General features: G+C 48.7%; 1 protein-coding gene across 1 annotated transcript in view; it reads left to right on the top strand.

Moving 5' to 3' along the window:
- The first annotated feature begins 11,849 nt into the window (after positions 1–11,849).
- Positions 11,850–12,702, top strand: part of MAPK8IP2 (mitogen-activated protein kinase 8 interacting protein 2) — a 44,683-nt gene continuing 43,830 nt past the window's right edge. The window contains exon 1 of the mRNA XM_081926809.1: positions 11,850–11,980. Coding sequence (XP_081782935.1) covers positions 11,916–11,980 — 65 coding nt within the window. The 5' untranslated portion in view covers positions 11,850–11,915. The remainder of the gene's footprint in view (positions 11,981–12,702) is intronic.

Genomic DNA, 12,702 nt, shown 5'->3' with positions numbered 1-12,702 from the left:
AGAGGCCACAAGGGTCTTTGTTGTTTTATCTTCATTTTTTTTAAATGAAATATTTATTAAAGTTTTACAAAGACATAAATACAAAAATACATGAAAAAATAAAAAATTAAAAAACAACATACAAAAGACAAAAAGAAAATAAGAAAAAATTAAAAACAAATCCGTTTTTATGACTTTGAACTTATTTGCTTGTTTCCTTGACCTCCTCTCACCTCCCCTTTTTGTATCCCATTTACATAATCAAATCAGCAAATCCTTACCCTCATTCATTGTCTTAACTCTATATCTTAACATATTATAACTCTATGTTTCCAACCATTATCAATTCATTTTTGCATCTTCTTTTGTTGTTTTATCTTCAAATGCGCCCCTCTGCAACCGCAGTGACCCCTCTGGATCCGGGGTACTCTGTCTCACAGCCAAAATGTTCAACGGGTTGCCAGGCTCCTTGTGGTTTCGTTTTCGTGACCCTGTGGCTGGCTTAATGTGCAGAGCGGTGGCCACATAAGACAGGGGTAGGCAACCTAAGGCCTAGGGGCCGAATGCAGCCCAATCGGCTTCTAAATCCGGCCCACAGACAGTCTGGGAATCAGCGTGTTTTTACATGAGTAGAATCTGTGCTTTTATTTAAAATGCATCTCTGGGTTATTTGTGGGCCATAGGAATTCGTTCATATTTTTTTCCAAAATATAGCCCGGCCCACCACATGGTCTGAGGGATGGTGGACCGGCCCACGGCTGAAAAAGGTTGCTGATCCCTGGCATAAGATGTCAACACAGGCGATGGGCAGTTGTGGTCTGCAAGCTCCTCCAGCTGTTCGCTAAGCTGTTCCAGGAAAGGAAGGAAGCTGGTTGGTTGGGGATGTGTCCTTTTCTGAACAGATGTTGATCCAGCTTGCTCTCTTGCCCTAAATGGCACAGAAAAATCAATCCTAAGTGCGTTGCCTGAATAACAGAGCAGAGGCAGATTGCGACAGCGCCATCAGCGCCAGACCTACTTGGCAACAGTGAGCAGCAATTTCTTTAAACATCATAATTTGCAATCCCTGTTTTTAATCCTCAGTATTTTCATTCGCCTATCAATTCTTCCTTGCACTGGGCAGCCACTCACTATTTCCACTATTTTTATTTCATAAAATCTAAACATCACTTCATTGTAAAAAAGAAAACAAACAAAACCCAACCATCCCTCAATGTGGTTTACACAAAAAGGATAAAACAATAAAATTATCAATAAGAAAACTAAAAAACAGTAAGGCTTTCGCAAAACTAAACAATACCCTAAATAATAATAATAATAATAATAATAATAATAATAATAATAATAATAATAATAAATTTTATTTATATCCCACCCTCCCCAGCTGAAGCCGGGCTCAGGGCGGCTAACAACAATAAAATAGTACAATATTCTAAAATCATTTCAATATAAAATTAATTCAAATCAAATTGATGGCAACCATTAGGCTAAAGTTCTGTGAAGATTGCTAAAGGAGGGAGTCAGGCTGTGCCCTGACCAAAGGCCTGGTGGAACAGCTCTGTCTTGCAGGCCCTGCAGAAAGATGTCAAGTCCCGCAGGGCCCTTGTCTCTTGTGACAGAGCGTTCCACCAGATCGGAGCCACAGCCGAAAAAGCCCTGGCTCTAGTTGAGGCCAGCCTAACCTCCCTGTGGCCCGGGACCTCCAAGATGTTTTTGTTTGAAGACGGTAAGTTCCTCTGTGGGACATACCAGGAGAGGCATTTCTGTAGGTACGAGGGTCCTGGGCCGTATAGGGATTTAAAGGTTAAAACCAGCACCTTAAACCTGATCCTGTACTCCACCGGGAGCCAGTGCAGCTGGTATAGCACCGGGTGAATGTGATCCCACGGCGAGGACCCCTTAAGGAGTCTTGCCGCGGCATTCTGCACCCGCTGGAGTTTCTGGGTCAGTCTCAAGGGCAGCCCCACGTAGAGCGAGTTACAATAATCCAGTCTGGAGGTGACCGTCGTGTGGATCACAGTGGCTAGGTCAGGGCGAGAGAGGTAAGGAGCCAACTGCTTAGCTTGGCAGAGATGAAAAACATTTTAAGACTTGCATCAACTTCCTAAATATCTAGACATACTTGTCAAAACAAGTATTTATTAGCAGACACCAAGAAAGGTGCAGTGAAGGGGCCCGGCTGATATAAACAGGCAAGGAGTTCCATAGTGCGTTTGTGCTGCTGTACGAAAGGGCTGAGTTCTTAAAAATGCAGAGCGGTTATTATGGGGCACCTGTCAAGTTGGCACCTAGGGACTAATGTAATCTTGTAGGTAAGCCATTTCCAAGGACTCTATATACTAAGAGTAACACCTGGAACTTGGCACTCCTTTAAGATATACGAGAAAACCCCAATACCCCAGGTGGCTTTCTCCCTACATAGCAGTGCTTATTTAAACTTGTTTACCTAGAAAGTTGGGCTTTGTAAATTCTTTTTTAAAAAAATAGTTTTTATTAAGTTTTTCTAATTTACGTTTCAAGATAATCATTTAGACAACCTTAAGTCAATGATTGGGACGCAGGTGGCGCTGTGGGTTAAAGCCTCAGCGCCTAGGACTTGCCGATCGAAAGGTCGGCGGTTCGAATCCCCGCAGCAGGGTGCGCTCCCGCTGCTCGGTCCCAGCGCCTGCCAACCTAGCAGTTCGAAAGCACCGCCGGGTGCAAGTAGATAAATAGGGACCGCTTACCAGCGGGAAGGTAAACGGCGTTCCGTGTGCGGCTCTGGCTCGCCAGAGCAGCGATGTCACGCTGGCCACGTGACCCGGAAGTGTCTCCGGACAGCGCTGGCCCCTGGCCTCTTGAGTGAGATGGGCGCACAACCCCTGAGTCTGTCAAGACTGGCCCGTACGGGCAGGGGTACCTTTACCTTTACCTAAGTCAATGATTTCTCTCTCCTTCCGCGCTTCATTTTGCATGTTGTACATCCCTGTATATTTTACATGAACTAAAGCATTCATTCAGTAATCCATTGTTACACCATCAAAACATATTTACACTGCTGAAATTATCTTCATGCTACCAGTGTTTTTAAATGTACTTTCACCCAAATAATCAGTAAACATTTCCCAGTCTTCTTTAAACGCATGTTCTTCTTGTTTTCTTATTCTATGTGTTAATTCTGCAAGCTGCACATATTCCATCAATTTAAGTTGCCATTCTTCTTTGGTTGGGACCTCGCTAGTTTTCCATTTTGGGGCTAGCATGGGCCGCAGTAGTAGAATACATAAATAACCTTTTTTGACACCTGGGAATTTCCGTCTGAATTATCCCCAACAGAAAGGACTCTGGTTTTGTTTTTTGTAAATGTATTTTTAAACATTTCCCCCCAATTCATTGTGGATCATTTCCCAATACTCTTTTACCCTTTCACAAGTCCACCACATATAGAAGTAGTCTTGTTGGCAGGATTTAAATACAGTGGTACCTCGGGTTACAGACGCTTCAGGTTACATATGCTTCAGGTTCCAGACTCCGCTAACCCAGAAATAGTACCTCGGGTTGAGAACTTTGCTTCAGGATGAGAACAGAAATCGTGCAGCAGTGGCGCAGCAGCAGCAGGAGGCCCCATTAGCTAAAGTGGCGGTTCAGGTTAAGAACAGTTTCAGGTTAAGTACGGACCTCTGGAACGAATTAAGTACTTAACCTGAGGTACCACTGTAAACATTTACAACTTTATTTACAGAGAACAAGAAGTTTAACAATGTGATAACATAATATTGTATATAAACAGCAGAATGTATCATGTGATGTAATAAACCAGAAATGGTAGTTGAGGGGGAGTCAACAGGGAGGGGGGGGGAATTGGAAAATGGATACTTATTTTGAGAAAATAAAATCCTATTCATATATATAAACAAGTCCACCACATTGATAATACATACCCTCTACCTCATTGCACCTCCAGCACTTATCTGATTCAGACATTTTAGCAAGTCTACTCGGGGTTAGATACCATCTATAAATCATTTTCAGGTAGTTGTGCTTCAATGAAGAATGTGCTGTGAACTTCAGATCGCTGGGCATTTTTAAATTCAAGCAAGGGGGAAATCTGAGCCACCCTCCTTCAGCCTGTTCCACACACAAGTGCTGAACTCACAGATCTGCTTGGTTGCTTACCTTCCTGTTTTTCCCACTGGAGCAGAGACGCTTGCCAGCTGGGCCTCCTCCCCTCCCACCTGTACAGGTGACTTTCCTAACCACCAGGCTGCTGTTGTTTTCTCCTAGCAGCAAAGCGATGCCCCACCTGCAAAAAAAAGGGGGGGTCAGGGAAGCCGGCTGGTGGACGGTTCGGGAATCAGTGGGTTTTTACATGAGTAGAATGTGTGCTTTTATTTGAAATGCATCCCTGGGTTATTTGTGGGGCCTGCCTGGTGTTTTCACATGAGCAGAATGTGTGCTTTTATTTAAAATGCATCTCTGGGTTAGTTGTGGGGCATAGGAATGAATTCATTCCCCCCAAAAAAAAATATAGTCAGCCCCCCCCAAGGTCTGAGGGACAGTGGACCAGCCCCCTGCTGAAAAAGTTTGCTGACCCCTGTAGTCATAACCCTCTGCAATACAGGAATCACAGCATGCCATCCAACCTCTGCTTCAAAATCTCCATTGAGGAGTACCATTCCACTGCTGAACAGGTCTTAGCAGCTCTTGCCATCAGAAAATTATTCCTAAGGTTTATTCAGAATGTTTCATGCCATTTGTTTTTCTTTTTTTATATTTTCTATTAAATTTTCTTTTTTACAATTTCAAATACTCAATTTACATCCTTAAGATCCCCTTCTTTTCTTTCCATGGTTCATTTTACATATCATAAATCCCTGCATATTTTACAAAAACTATACCATTCAGTATTCCATTATTGCATCCATCAAAATGTATTTACACTGTTGAATTTATCTTAATGCTGCCAGCATTTTCAGCTAGACACAATTATTTTCCATATGTTCAGTAAGCGTTTTCCAGTCTTCTCTAAACATATGTTCTTCTTGTTTTCTTATTCTATAGGTTAAGTTTTCAAGTTGTGCATATTCTGTCAACTTAAGTTGCCATTCTTTGGTTGGGACCTCACTCATTTTCCATTTTTAGGCTAGCAAAACACAGACTGCAGTTGTTGCATGCATAAATAACCTTTTCTGACACCTAGGAATTTCTGTCTGAATTATCCCCAACAGAAAGGACTCTGGTTTTTTTTTGTTTTGTTTTTTGGGGGAGGGGGGGAGTACTTTTAAGCATTTTCCCCCCAATTCATTATAGCTCATTTCCCAATACTCTTTTACAAGTCCGCCACATATGATAAAACATACCCTCTACCGCATTGCACCTCCAGCACTTATCTGATTCAGACTTATACATTTTAGCAAGTCTAATTGGAGTTAAATACCATCTGTAAATCATTTTCAAGTAGTTCTCCTTCAAAGAACAACATGCAAATTTCACTTCGCTTTTCCTCAATTTTCCCCAGAGGTTGAAATCTATATTGTGTCCTATCTCTACTGCCCAGTGTGTCATTGAGACTTTAACTAGCTTGTCTTTCGTTTCCCATTCTAATAACAGGTTATATATTTTAGACTAATGTTTATCTTTTTTTGTGGGAGTTCTTTTTCGAATTGTGAGCTTTGGTCCGGAAAACCATTCTTTCTATCTAATTTGAACATTTCATGTAACTGATGGTATTGTAACCAATCCGTAACATAGCTTTCCTGACATTTTAATCCATTGGTTCAGGTCCTACCCTTCCGAGCAGCAGAAAGCAATTATAATTTATTATTATTAAAGCAAGCTTGCTCCGTCTTCCAAGTGATAGCCCTTCAGATTCTGTGATATTCTGTGATTCTATGAAGCAGCCAATGTGGCAGTGTGCTTTTCAACATCTACATGCAGCCGCAAGTAGAGATCATTGGGGGTTCGGGTTGGGGGTTCATCAATATGTGGATGATACCCAGCTCTACCTCTCTTTTAAATCAGAACCAGTGAGAGCACTGAAGGTCCTGTGTAAGTGTCTGGAAGTGGTTGGAGGATGGATGGCGGCAAACAGATTGAGGTTGAATCCTGAACTGTTCTTGGGGGACGGGGCGGGATGGTGTGGAGGACTCCCTGGTCCTGAATGGGGTAACTGTGCCCCTGAAGGACCAGGTGTGCAGCCTGCGAGTCATTTTGGACTCGCAGCTGTCCATGGAGGAACAGGTTAATTCTGTGTCCAGGGCAGCTGTCTACCAGCTCCATCTGGTACGCAGGATGAGACCCTCCCTGCCCGCGGACTGTCTCACCAGAGTGATGCATGCTCTGGTTATCTCCCACTTGGACTACTGCATTGCGCTCTACGTGGGGCTACCTTTGAAGGTGACCGGGAAACTGCAATTAATCCAGAATGCGGCAGCTAGACTGGTGACTGGGAGCAGCTGCCAAGACCATATAACACCGGTCCTGAAAGATCTTCATTGGCTCCCAGGATGTTTCCGAGCACAATTCAAAGTGTTGGTGCTGACCTTGAAAGCCCTAAACGGCCTCGGTCCAGTCTACCTGAAGGAGCGTCTCCACCCCCATCGTTCAGCCCGGACACTGATGTCCAGCACCGAGGGCCTTCTGGTGGTTCCCTCACTGCGAGAAGTGAAGTTGCAGGGAACCAGGCAGAGGGCCTTCTCGGTAGTGGCATCTGCCCTGTGGAACGCCCTCCCAGCAGTTGTCAAGGCAATAAACAACTATTTTACTTTTAAAAGACAACTGAAGGCGGCCCTGTTTAGGGAAGTTTTTAATGTCTGATGCTGTATTGTTTTTAATATTTAGTTGGAAGCTGCCCAGAGTGGCTGGGGAAACCCAGCCAGATGGGAGGGGTATAAATAAATTATTATTATTATTATTATTATTATTATTATTATTATTATTAATTCTGCTCTTTGAGAGCGGGAGAACTTTCTGCCCTGATGCTGCCTGCCTCCCCTCCTCCCCGGGTGAAACCTCCTTTCAGCCAGTTCCTCCACCAATCTCAGCAGATCCCAGTGTGCCACCAGCAGAGAACCACAGGAGGGGCTCTTTGGAATGAGACTGCTAGAACAGATTGTCCCAGGTGGTTCAAGATGATGAGCCAATGTATAGGGAGAGGAACAGTGAGTGGAAACAGGTCAGCCTTACCTGGGGAAAACTTCCTGATGTCAAATATAGTAACTAAATTCCAAATATAGTTGGAAGCATGATGCTGGGCTTAGATGGAGCTTTGCCTGATCCTTGTGTCATTGGATCCAAGTACCTCCCCCAAGGCAGGGTCTTCTTCTTGGTGGGCCCATTTGACCAGATGGGGCACTCATTGCCCATTTGAGGCAAGGCCCAGGAGTGCAGAAATCCCTGCAAAGCAAGGCCATCAAGCAAAGCGGCCAAAAGGGCAAGAGAAGCCAGAATGCAAACACTGATGCTGAGCGAACGACTGGGACATGTTCAAGCTATTGATGCTAACACACAAATCCATGCTCAGGTGACCCGAAATACCTCCTGCCACTGCGCAGACCTGCAAAGTTCATATGGGGAAATTCTCGTGGCACCACCACCGCATCAAGGTGGTGACCTGGAAACGGACGTTCTCTGTTTTCGCCCCTGCACTGTGGAGTGTCCTCCTTCCCTCTGCCGTACAGGAAGCAGCAACCCTCAGCAGTGCCTTCAAACACCCTTGCGAAGGGTTAACCTTCTGCCCAGGTCTCTGTTCTACGATTCTAGAGCTCCTCCAGCCTTGCCTCATAGGATTTGGTCTCCAGGCCACCTGTCACACACATTCCAGGCTTTTTTAATATCCGTTTTAACCTGTGGAACCCAGAACCAGGCACAGATGTTTTAATGTATTTTTAATCTCCTGTTGGAAGCTGCCCAAAGTGGCTGGGGAAGCCCAGCCAGATGGGTAGGGTATAAGTAATAATTTTTTATTAATATTACTCCTCCTCCTCCTCCTCCTCCTCCTCCTCCTCCTCCTCCTCCTCCTCATCCTCCTCCTCCTCCTCCTACTACTACAGAACTTCAGGGGACGTGGGTGGTGCTGTGGGTTAAACCACAGAGCCTAGGACTAGCCGATCAGAAGGTTGGTGGTTTGAATCCCCGCGACGGGGTGAGCTCCTGTTGTTCAGTTCCTGCTCCTGCCAACCTAGCAGTTCGAAAGTACATCAAAGTGCAAGTAGATAAATAGGTGCCGCTCTGGCGGGAAGGTCAACGGCATTTCCGTGCACTGCTCTGGTTCGCCAGAAGCGGCTTAGTCAAGCTGGCCACATGACCTGGAAGCTGTACGCCGGCTCCCTCGACCAGTAAAGCGAGATAGGTGCCACAACCCCAGAGTTGGCCACGACTGGATCTAATGGTCAGGGGTCCCTTTACCTTTACCTTACTACAGAACTTCAAGTGAAGCAGGTCAGGGTTGCCATGTTCAAAACAGTGAAATTCCAGACAGATTTATTGGAAAAGGTCTTTTTGTTTTTTGTTTTGCCAATGTTGTTGAGATTTTTTTGGCAAAACCGCAAAAAAAATAAAATAGAAGTTTTTGAACTATTATTAAGGAATATCGCCAAAAACAACACTGCCGACATTTTGCGCAATTTTCGCCCAGATGCTGCTTCTGACTGTGGGGAAAATCTGGACGTATGGCAACCCAAGTTGTGCCATCGCTTCTCAGCCTCTATTTGTGTTAGCCTTGTAACAGCGCAGTGGGTGCTTCTGTGTCCATTATCTGTCTGGCTGTGCACGACCCGACCTGGTGCCCTCCAGTTGTTGTGGAAACCCATCAGCCCTGACCACAGGCAACCCCCCCCCCTTACACGGGGGCTACGTTCCAAGGCACCACACACGTCATTAAAATTATGTATATTTGAAACACCAGTGGAAAAGCCTGCAAACGCCCCATTCCAATCCCCGCCCCCACACACACCCTACACATTTTTGTGGTGTTTTGGTGTGACATCTGGGTTTGGCACGATGTGTGTATGCACAGTCGCATATATACTGAATGCACGTAAATGAATGGGGAATTCATTTGCACCGGAGGCAGTGAGGGCCACCAGGTGGAGTGACTTTAAAAGAAGTTTATATAAATTCATGGAAGAGGAGAGTGCTAACAATGGCTACTAACCATGATGTCTGTCCTGCGCCTCCACAGCAACTCTTCTGAATCCCAGTTGCTGGAAACCACAGGACGGGGAGGTGGCTCCTGTGCTCAAATCCTGCATCTGGTTGGCCACTGGGAGATGCTGGACTATGTTGTAAACAAAATCAATCTGCCCTTTTTCCTTTATGGGGTATCCAAGAGCCTGTATAGAGTCCTTACATGGGTTCCCTATTGGTAGGAGAAAATAACAGAGGCCAACCAGAGAATATTGAGAAGCAAAGCAGCTAGTAAGCCTGATCTTTATTGATCTGTTGCAGCAGGGTGCTCCCCTCACACGCAGGAAAGGAGGAGGACCTTGAACAGTAATGCACAAGGCCTTATATAGACATTTTAAATTCCCTGCCCTGGAGCTCAAGCCCACCCCTCCATACATCATACATACATCACAGAAGGGGTGTAACCCAAGACACCCACAAACATCATATCTGAATCATAGAAAAGGTGGTCTACAGCAGAAATCTGAGTGCATTGTTTATCTCGTCTGACCTGTTAATGCTCACTTGATTGAATATCCTGGGGAGCCTGGCCAGTCTTTTGTAATGATAAATACTTAGTTCCTGAGTCAGGTCACAGGCTCACCCTATTCATACACAGACATACCCTTAAGACAGGATTTGTAGAGGAAAAGACAATGGGGAGTCTTTTCCATTTTCCTTTGACCTTGCAGAGAAAACATTTGCTCAGTTTGAGAATCAAAAATGGTTTCAGGTCAGTCTTCCTGTTCTGATCTATGTACGTGCTTGGTTGGTACATTTATGAACATTTATTATATATCTAAGACTTTAAAATTCTTATTACAACTAGTTGGGCCCCCTTTGCCCTGACCCTGCAGGCTCTCTCCTCATATCCTTATGGAGGACTGGTGTACAAATTCCTTAAGGTAAAGGTAAAGGGACCCCTGACCATTAGGTCCAGTCGTGACCGACTCTGGGGTTGCGGCGCTCATCTTGCTTTATTGGCCGAGGGAGCCGGAGTACAGCTTCTGGGTCATGTGGCCAGCGGGACTAAGCCGCTTCTGGCGAACCAGAGCAGCGCACAGAAATGATGTTTACCTTCCAGCCGGAGCGGTACCTATTTATCTACTTGCATTTGGACGTGCTTTTGAACTGCTAGGTTGGCAGGAGCAGGGACTGAGCAACGGGAGCTCACCCTGTCGTGCGGATTCGAACCGCTGACCCCCTGATTGGCAAGTCCTAGGCTCTGTGCTTTAACCCACAGCGCCACCCTCATCCCTTACACATTCCTTACACTGAAGTAATTATGAGTGTGTGCTTCTGTGACTATTGCCAGGTGTCTTTAGAGCATCAGGTGCTGCTGTTAAGAGACAGGGTGCTGTGTGGGCAGACACCTCATCCCATTCCAGCTTTTCATCCAAACTGACAGCTCTGATGACCCCATCATTTGAGCGGTGATGAGATCAGTGTTGGCAGCCGAGGATGCTGGTCGGCATAAGGTGCAGGTGGGCCATCGCATGTGTCTGTCACGCTGCCAAGAGCAGCCTATCCGCTGCCCCAAGGGAGCAGCTGGTGCCCTTCCCTGGATGTAAGGGCCGCTCGCCTTGCAGCCACCAAGCACCACCTTGGCAACCCAGAGACGTCGCCCGAGGCTCCTGGGAGCTCCGCACAGACAACCGAGCCTGAGGCCACAAAGCATGTCTCTCATCCAAACAGCCACCCAATGGTGCTTGCCACGAGGAGGCCAGTCCCTTCAGCAGCTGGGCTGGACTAGATTCCTCCAAGAGTTGTTTGGTCCTAAAATACCCCACCCCCGTGTAGAAAACCACGGGGCGTGAAGCTGGCTTGCAGATACATCCCTATCCATCGGCTGCATCACTATGGCAATGCGCCCGCCTCCCCCGGCCTCCGGGGAGGAGTCACGGGGCAGCTGGGACGCCCACTTAGCCACCTCTCTCCAGGAGAAGCTGGCAAACCAGGGGAAACCAATTAGTGCCCAGCCCTGGCGGTGGGGGTACGACACCCCCCTTTTTTTAGCTCTTTCCCCTCTCTGGGGAAAATGGAGACCCTCGCTGCGCACACAGAGGCATAGGAGACCCAGGCCTGTCGGAGGTTGCCCTTTCGCCCACGGTGGCGCACGGTCCTTCCCATTTCAGCACCGGGCACACGGACAGCTCCCCACGGCCGTTGTTTCAGCACCAGAGCCGGCGGACAGCTCCCCATCCTCCTGCCGGGCTCCGCGCCGAGCGGTTGTTGGCGGAGAAGCGGGGAGGTTGCCAAGTGGGGTGTCCAACTCCCAAAAAGGGGGGGGCAGAGGTTCCGTAGACTGTCTCATCCAAAGCCTTCCTTCCTTTGTCTTCTGGGGAGGCGGGGATCGGAGGCTCAGGGCGCGAGTCCTTCTCTCCTCCGCCCCTCGTGCGTCGCCTTTGCTATAGCGGCGCCGCATCTGCATTGGGGGGGGGGCGCTGTTGAGCCTCGCCCCTCCTCCCCCGGCGTCGTCGAGCCGGAGAGCGCCGGGCTGGTGGGTATTGGCTCAGGCCGCCTCCCTCCGCTCCTCTCCGCAGCCAGCGCCCCCCCCTCCTCCGCCCCCCGGCCGCTGTTTACTCGGGCCTTGCCGGACGGAGCGCGCGTGATGGCTGCAGTGGCGAGCGGCTCCGGGCATCAGCATCAGCAGCCTCCGCAGTGACAACCCCCGCCCGCCTGCCCTCTCCAGCGCAGCCCGGCCCTCGCCGCCGCCCCGCCCGGCCCCCGACAGCCTCGCCCTGCCGTGCGCCCCGCCAGCCCCAGCCCGGCTCGGCTGCGCCGCGGAGAAGATGGCGGATCGGGCGGAGATGTTCTCGCTCTCCACCTTCCATTCGCTCTCCCCGCCGGGCTGCAGGTAAGCCGACGCGCTTCGCTTGGCGCAGCCCCGCCCGCCCGCCCGGGCTCCGGGGTGCCCGGGGGTGGGGGAGTGGGGGCGGTCGGTCGGTTGGGCGCGGAATCCCCCGCACGGCATCAAACCCCACCCCGGATTGATGAGGTTGGGGGCTGGAAGGTTTCCTTAACCTAGAGCTGGGAGCTCAGCCTGCAATGAGTAGGGGGTGTCTTCAGGTTGGCCTCCCCACATTTGCCCCCGAGGCCTTCTAGGACGTAGAGACAGGCTCTCGACCCCAGGAGGACAGAGTGGGCAGGGGGAGATATACCCCCAAGGCCTGGCTGTTTTCTGCTCTCGCCCCCCTCGGAAGAGCATCTGTTGGGCTCTTCCTCGTCCCCGAGGCCTGGGCCGGCCCCTTACCTCTTACCGCCAGACTCTGGGCCTGCTTTGGGTCGCAGGCAAGCCCCCCCCCCCGCTCCCACGGCCTACCCTTACAAAGGGTTGGCCTCATTCCTCCCGTCCTGAGAACCCCCCATTGGATCCATCCCTTGCTGTTTTCGGGGGCTGGGGGGGGGGTCCCTTGGGGAATTCCCAATTCAGAGACTGCTGCAACACTGCCCCGCCCCAACGTGCCCTTGGGATCAACACCGTGCAGAGCTTTGAAAGCTCCCCCACATGTTTTCTCTCTCCCCCTCCCCCTCCTCCCATCCATCCAATCCTTTAATGTGTTTGTTGCCAAACCCAGC

This window comes from Podarcis melisellensis (genome assembly GCF_964234715.1).
Source record: "Podarcis melisellensis genome assembly, chromosome: 10".
In the NCBI taxonomy this organism is placed as follows: Eukaryota; Metazoa; Chordata; class Lepidosauria; order Squamata; family Lacertidae; genus Podarcis; species Podarcis melisellensis.
This window is presented reverse-complemented; position numbering and strand designations above follow the sequence as displayed.